General features: G+C 42.7%; 1 protein-coding gene across 5 annotated transcripts in view; it reads left to right on the top strand.

Moving 5' to 3' along the window:
- LOC122556507 (fibroblast growth factor 1-like) overlaps nucleotides 1–7,505 on the top strand; it is a 46,720-nt gene extending 39,215 nt beyond the window's left edge. For all 5 annotated transcript variants that reach the window (XM_043703220.1, XM_043703217.1, XM_043703218.1 and 2 more), the window contains one exon: nucleotides 6,546–7,505. In XM_043703220.1, the coding sequence (XP_043559155.1) occupies nucleotides 6,546–6,740 (195 nt within the window). In that variant the 3' untranslated portion in view covers nucleotides 6,741–7,505. The remainder of the gene's footprint in view (nucleotides 1–6,545) is intronic.
- Nucleotides 7,506–8,025: the final 520 nt, after the last annotated feature.

Genomic DNA, 8,025 nt, shown 5'->3' with positions numbered 1-8,025 from the left:
TGGCAGATGGAATATAATGGGGGGAGCATGAGGTTATTCACTTTTGTCACAAGAATAGAAATTCAAATATTCTCAATAAGTGTGATATTTCCTACGTGTAACTGTTCATGAAATTGCAAGGTGACAAGGCTGGGAAAGCCAAATGTTTTTGATACATGACCATTACATATTACCAATGTATATTTGGTATTTACTGTAGGTGTTCTTGTCAGGCAAGAAATGAAGTTTCATGAAACCAAGGCAGATTGATAAAGTTAAATCCAAAGTTCAGTGATCAAATTGAATAGTGGGGCAGATTGGCAGGACTAATGGCCGACTCTTCCCATTTTCCTGAAAATAGTACTTATAAGTTAAGAAAGATCATGCGCATGTTGCTCCAACAAAGCAACCAGAATTGATATCAGTAATAAATGCATTAATTGATTCATATAAAATTTCCTCTACCAATTTAACACAAGTTAAAATAAATGGGTGTCATCTCAAATGGATATAATGTAGAGGTAAATATCCTTCTTCCTAATATTACAGAATGTAATGTGTATGTTCTGAGGGTCAGCTTGACTCCGTTCATGATATTCTGTTCCTAAGTCATAATTCCAAATGAAGGAATATTCTGTGAACAGTGCTCCCAACCTTTGGGAAAAGTAATAAGATGTTTGCCCACACACTTATATGTAAATAATTTCTTAGAAATAATCAAGGGGTGGCATCTGATGCCACAATCAATATTCTTCTTCAACCAGAGTCTGCCAAACAGATTAACTGGTCACTCGTTCACGGATTGTTGGGCCTGGCTTTGTGCATACCCTCCTATGTAATGACTGTGCATGTCAAATGTTATTGACTGTAAATTGCTTTGGGAGGTTCTGAGATTATAAGAAGCTCAATATGACTGCAAGTGCTAACTGCTTAACTCCAATCTCCCAATATTAGCCCCGTTCTACACTTCCATTTCTCTCACTAAGACATGTGCTTCAGAATAAAACCACTTTGTTACTTTTTGATATTTTCTATCCCTTAAACTTTTCCTTGCCCCTGCCAAAAACGGAGAGACATGCTGCACTACAATTCTATAGCTGATGGCAATTGCTACATCACCTCTTTGAAGGAATTATTATCTGAATCCTGTTGATGATCTCTGGCAGGTCATTTAACTGTGAGCGGGAACGTCACCTTTAGGTTCATCTGCCCTCATCTTTCACACCAGCCCAGACACAAACAGGATCACAGTGATATTCATGAACAAGAACCCTGGCTGCTTTTTCCTTCCCTCCCTAGCCCAAGGGTATTGAAGGCAATTGGAAACCAACTGTAGCTCTGACTGAGAGGATCTGACCCCACACCAACAATCAGAATGATACTGGTATTAACAGCAGTAAATTGTGATGGCAGGTCATATAGAGTGTTCCCTTAAATATACAAATAAGGAGTGAGCTGATGAGTTGTTGAAAATTTGAGCGATTTAGAGTTTGGCAGGGTAGGTAGAGAAAAACAATTTCCAGAACACAGGAGCATGAACCTTATTATTAGAATGATACACTTGCAGGTCAATACCAAGACACCCTGTCCCTGTACAAAGGGTTGTGAAAGTCTGGAACTCTCAGCCTCAAAACATTCCCCTCCAAATTACACACTGTCCTGATTTGGAACTATATCTTTATTCCTTCACTGTCACTATGTCAAAATCCTGGAATACCCTTCCTAACATCACGATGGGTGTACCCTATCTCAGACTGCAGTTGTTCAAGAAAGCAGCTTACCACCACCACCTTCCCCAGAGAAAATTGGAATGGGTACTAGCACAGTGAAGAAGGCATTTGGTATGCTTTCCTTTATTGGACAGAGTATTGAGTACAGGAGTTGGGAGGTCATGCTGTGGCTTTACAGGACGTTGGTTAGGCTATATGAATAGGAAGGGTTTGGAGGGATATGGGCCGGGTGCTGGCAGGTGGGACTAGATTGGGTTGGGATATCTGGTCGGCATGGATGGGTTGGACCGAAGGGTCTGTTTCCATGTTGTACATCTCTATGACTCTATAAAATAAAAAACTCTTCAGGCTAGGTCAATAGAAAGTTTCAAAATGCTGTTCAAGTTTTATTATCAATGGGTTTAAAAGGAAATGAAATCAAGTTGAGCAGGTTGTATTGAGATACAAATCAGTTACAGTCTAATAGGGGAGTTTAATTTAGATAAATGTAAGGTGTTGTATATTGGAAAGGCAAATTAGGGCAATACCTATACACTTACTGGTAAGGTCCAGGGGAGTGTTGTTAAACAAAGAGGCCTTGGAGTGCAGATTCATTGTTCCTTGAAAGTGGAGTGGCAGGTAGATAGGATAGTGAAGATGGTGTTTGTATGTGGTCCTTTATCAGTCAGAGTATTGAGTATAGGAATTAAGAGGTCATGTTGTGGCTGTACAGGACATTGGTTAGGCATATTGAAATGTTGTGTGCAATTCTGGTCTTCCTCCTATTGGAAGGATGTTGAGAAACCTGAAAGGGCTCAGAAAAGATTTACAGGATGTTGGCAGGGCTGGAGGATTTGAACTGTAGGGAGAGGCTGAATAGGCTGGGGCTGTTTTCCCTGGAGCATCAGAGGCTGAGGGGTGATCTTATAGAGGTTTACAAAATCATGAGAGGCATGGATAGGATAAACAGACCAGGTCTTTTTCCTGGGGTCAGGGAGTCCAGAACCAGAGGGCATAGGTTTAGGGTGAGAGGTGAAAGATATAAAAGAGACCTAAGAGTGAACATTTTCACACAGAGGGTGGTGCGTGTATGAAATAAGCTGCCAGAGGAAGTGGTGGAGGCTGGTACAATCACAACATTTAAAAGGCGTCTGGATGGATATATGAATAGGAAGGGTTTAGAGGGATATGGGCCAAGTGTTCACAAATGAGACTAGATTAGATTAGGATATCTGGTTAGCATGGACGAGTTGGACCGAAAGGTTTGTTTCGTGCTGTACATCTCTGTCTCTGTGACTCTATGAAATAGGACTAATAGTGAGAACAGCCCAATTCAAATTTTTATTGTCTCATGTACTACAATATTGACTACACTTAAGTGACATTGAACTGGAAGTTGGACAGCCCAAGAATCATTGCTTCCTCATTATTTTCATCAGCCCATTCAGACATGTCACGACACACCTCTGGGCCAGGTGGATCTTGAACCCGAACATTCTGGCCAGAGGTAGAAGCAGCCATTTGGCTCATTGAGTCCATACTGATCCTCTGAAGAGCATCCCACCCAGACCCACCTCCCTACGCTATCATTGTAACCCTGCATCTCCTTTGATCAATCCACCTAACCTGCACATCTTTTGATTGTAGGAGGAAAATGGAGCACCCAGAGGAAACCCAGGCAGACACAGAAAGAGTGTGCAAACTCCACACAGACAGTCACCCAAGGGTGGAATCAAACTCAGGTCCCTGGCGCTGTAAGGCGGCAGTGCTAACCACTGAACTACTGTGACATTGCCACTACCACATAGCCCTCATCATAACATAGTACAACAGGAAGGAAGTGATTAGGCCCATTGAGTTTTCAGCTAGTCATTGAAGAACTATGCAGTTAATTTCTTGAATCGATTTTTTTTTCTCTCCTTGTCCAGTCCCTCCCCGCTTACATCCGCGATTCTTGTGACTTTTTAAGACAGTCTCAAAGTTCCAGTTCACAGGCTCCAGCCACCTCCTCTTCACCATGGATGTGCAATCCCTATACATGTCCATCCTCCATCAGGATAGACTCAGAATAGACCTGAAACATCCCTAACCACCCTTCTCTGCTTGACTGAGTTCACCCCCACTTTGAAAAACTACTCCTTTAACTCCTTTCATTTTCTTCAGGTCAAAGGAAGGGACATGGGTCCTCACATGAGTCCTAGTTAGACCTTTCTTTTTGTGGGATACGTGGAAAATTCCATGTGCCAATCCTACTCGGATCCCTCCACACAACTCTTTCTTGAGGACATAAGTGCTGGAAACGTTTATCAATTTGTCTTCCAATTTTCACCCTGCCCTCAACTTCACCTGGTCCATCTCCAACTCCTCCCTTCTTTTCCTTGACACCTCTGTTTCCATTTCTGGGGATGGGTTGGCCATCGGTATTCATCACAAACCCACTGACTCCCACAGGAACTTAGACTATACATCCTCACATCGTGCTTCCTGTAAGGACTCAATCCCATTCTCCGTGTTTCTCTGTCTCCATCACATCTGTTCCGACAATGCCACTTTCTGCAGGGGCTATCAGAAACGTCCACCTACTTCCTCAACCAAAGATTCGCCCCTACCACAGTCAACAGAGCCCTCAGCCATGTTGGACCCACGTCCCACACTTCTGATCTTGCCCCTTCCCTTCCCTCCCACAATAACCATAAAGTCCCTTGAGTCCTCATGTCCCATCCACCAACCTCCACAACCTCCATGTCATTTCCATCACATTCAGTGGGATGCCACCACCAGACACACATTCCCTTCCCCTGCCTTGTCATCCTTCCATAGGGACCGTTCCATCTGAAACACTCTGGTACACTCCTTCTCCATTTCCAACACCTTCCCACACCCCCATGGCACGTTCCCGTGATTTCATAGAAGGTGTAACACCTACCCAATTACCTCCTCCCTCCTCAGTATCCATGGCCCAGGACACCTCTTCCAAGTGAAGCAGTGACTTACCTGCATTTCACTCAATCTACCCTCCTATATTCGGTGCTAACATTATGGCCTTCATTACATTGAGGAAACAAAATGCAGACTGGTCAACCACATTGCAGAACACTTATGTTCTATCTGTAAAAATGACCCCAAGCTTCCAGTTGCCTGCATCTTCAACACACCACCTTGTTTCCATGCCAACATTTCTAATGCCATTCTATTGCAGTGTTCCAGTGAGCCTCAGCGCAAGCTGGAAGAACAGAATCTTATTTTCCACATGTGCACCCTGTAGCCTCTGGAACTCAACATCGTTAGAGACTGTTTCCATCCTTCTTTGTCCCCACCCTACACCCAGTCCTGTTATGACATGGGTTGCTTTTAGCACACTCAACTGATTGTCACCCATTCTCAGGTCTGTTATCCATTACATGGTTTGCTTTCAGCATTGACTATCCATTCTCTGACACTCTCAGTTCTCATGATCACTTATTCAGCTTATGTTCTGTCCTGGCCTGCTATCCACAATTCCCTTGTTTACCTACCTTTTCTTTATCTCTGTCTCTCCCTCTCTGTCTCTGGGCTCCATCTCCACCTGTTTGTTCACCTCTGCTCCCCAACCAACCTTGTCTTCAGTATAAATACTAGATTTCCTAGCTGTTATCAGTTCTGATGAAGAATCATCAGAATCAAAACATTAAGTCTGCTTTCTTCCCACGGATGATTAGATTACTTACAGTGTGGAAACAGGCCCTTCGGCCCAACAAGTCCACACCGACCCATCGAAGCGCAACCCACCCATAACCCTACATTTACCCCTTATTACCTAACACTAAGGGCAATTTAGCATGGCCAATTCACCTAACCTGCACATCAGTTCTGATGAAGAATCATCAGAATCAAAACATTAAGTCTGCTTTCTTCCCACGGATGCTTCCAGACTTGCTGAGTTTCACCAGAAATTTTTATTTTTATTTCACTTAGTTTCACTCCCTGGCTCTTTGCCATTCCCCTTCACTTCTTTATCCTTCAAATATTTATCTGATAGCCTTTTGAAGGTGAGCATTGGATTTGAATCTGCCACCTATGAGGCAGTGCATTCCAAATCCTAAACACTACTGTAACCACTTTGTCAATCACCTTAAGCTATGGTCTCTGGATACCAACCATTGGAAACAGACTGTCTTCGGGGTTAGGAATCAGATTAGGATGGTTACTGCGTTCTGGAATGATTACTATAACTGCTCCTGTGGAGTCCTGAGTTCTAGTTGCACAGTGGGGACAGCTTCTATTATGTTTGTGTGATAAACGGGATCAATTCAGAACAAGGAAAGCAGCTAAGATATTGTTGGCCATCTGCAGCTGCAAGATTGTACTCCCCTACAACCTATAGCCTCACGAGGAATGCAGAAAATCATGCAAGGGGCATTACAAGATGTAGTCAAAAAGGTGGTGCCAAACTGGCAAAGTCACAACATGGGCATGCCAAGCAATAAATGCAGCATGCCAAACGACAAATCAAAGCAAAGCTCCACAGTGCTGTCAAATCCAGTCATGAATGGTGATGGACAGTTAAACAAAAGGTGTGATGAGCAAGCTCCATAAACATCCCTGACCCCAGTGAGAGCAGAATCCAGCGCACATACGAAAGACAAAAATATCTGAATTGTTCGCAACACTTCAGAAGTATTGAGTGAACCATTCTTTGTGCTGGCCTGTGAGACTTCTCGCCATCTCTTTCTGTTAACTTAAATGGTGCTAGGTTCATGACTTCAAACTGGGATCTTCCCACCTGTGACACACAAGCACAGTGTCATTACCTACTAAACCATTGGGGGGAGCTCTTTTCATTGTTAATTGTTTCTCCTCCTTCTGTGTCCTGTACAGCTGACCCTGACAGATGAATGTCTCTTCCTCGAAACATTGGAGGAGAATGGTTATAACACTTATAAGTCAAAGGAGTATATGGAAAGGAACTGGTACGTCGCCATTCGAAAGAACGGAAATGCCAAACCAGGACCAAAAACTAATGTCGGACAGAAAGCTATCCTGTTCCTTCCCATGCAAGTTACAAGTGATTAAATGTATATCTGCAGCATTAAACAGTCTCCTGAATGAAGCAACGTCTGAATGTACAAAAATGTTCCACATAGATTCGGTAGTTGCGGGTCAATGTGTCACTGGGGATAATGACAGAATATGGTAATGGGACCTGTACTGTCCTTCGTTTTCATCTGTATTCTAACTTTTTCTATCTTGAGAGCATTGATTCTACCTAGGGCAAGGGCAATCACTCTTGAGGAACCATGTTCTTTCTGACCTTCATGTTACCATCCATCACATCAGAGCCGAGAGAGCTAAGGTCACCAGAAACAAGCAAATACTGGCTTTTCTGGACAGTGGAAGCACACACGCGCGCGCGCACGCACACACACACATATGACATTTAGTGGCAGCATAGAGATTGGAAGCAATGTTGTGGATCTTTCCTGTACTAGCCTAAGCCACTGAGAGAGGACAACTGTGTCTTCCTAGCTGAGCCAAGCAGACCAGAAAAAGAACTGGGAACTTTCAGTTTATTGTTAGCGTTTGCCTTTTCAGTGGTGGGCATTTTGGATGGCATTTATGTTGAGCATCTGGGTCAGTCATTGATACTTTCTACAGCGGATAAGAGAGAGTAGCTTTTCTGCATCCTCACCTACATTGAGGTTCTTGGTGTCCCTTGAGTTGTCAACTTTGATTTGTATATGCTTGGAGCTTTCATCACATTATCTCACTTTTCCAACTACCCCACCCAGTCAAACAGCCATTTCTTTGTCCTTGTAACTAATAAATGAAAAAAATGGAGAAAAAAAATGCCTTTATGATTTTATTTTTTCCCAGGGTTACTTGAGACAACGATGACTCTTTAATTTCTGGAATTTCCATCACAGTCCTGGAGAGTTGTTAACCCTTGTCTTACCACAAATTAGGTTTAGAAAAGGTTCAGGAAGACTGCCAATGAGCATGATAGGGCTGAGAGCTTGTTTTGAGTGAGAACTCGGGGGAAAATCTATCCTCATAATTTGAGTATTAAAACATGATACATCAGCAATTTGTTTTAAATGTCACCCGCTTCAAGCAACCAGCCCACAGTGACATATTAATGCATAGAATTCCGCTTACTGTGTTTTCTGTACATTGTAACTATTAATTTGTTCCATCAGTAACAAAAATAGTAAAATCGGTAGATATCGGTTTCCACTTTATAGCCTTAATGTGTCCAAAGTTATAGAGTCATAGATGTAATAAATGATATGATGAAGTGATTGGAGTATCACAAATGCAGAGTGAATTGAGTGCTAATTTAGTGACAATAATAAGCTCT

The sequence above is a fragment of the Chiloscyllium plagiosum genome, chromosome 14 (genome assembly GCF_004010195.1).
Source record: "Chiloscyllium plagiosum isolate BGI_BamShark_2017 chromosome 14, ASM401019v2, whole genome shotgun sequence".
In the NCBI taxonomy this organism is placed as follows: domain Eukaryota; kingdom Metazoa; phylum Chordata; class Chondrichthyes; order Orectolobiformes; family Hemiscylliidae; genus Chiloscyllium; species Chiloscyllium plagiosum.
The sequence above is the reverse complement of the archived record's forward strand: the minus strand, read 5'-3'. Positions and strand labels throughout refer to the sequence as shown.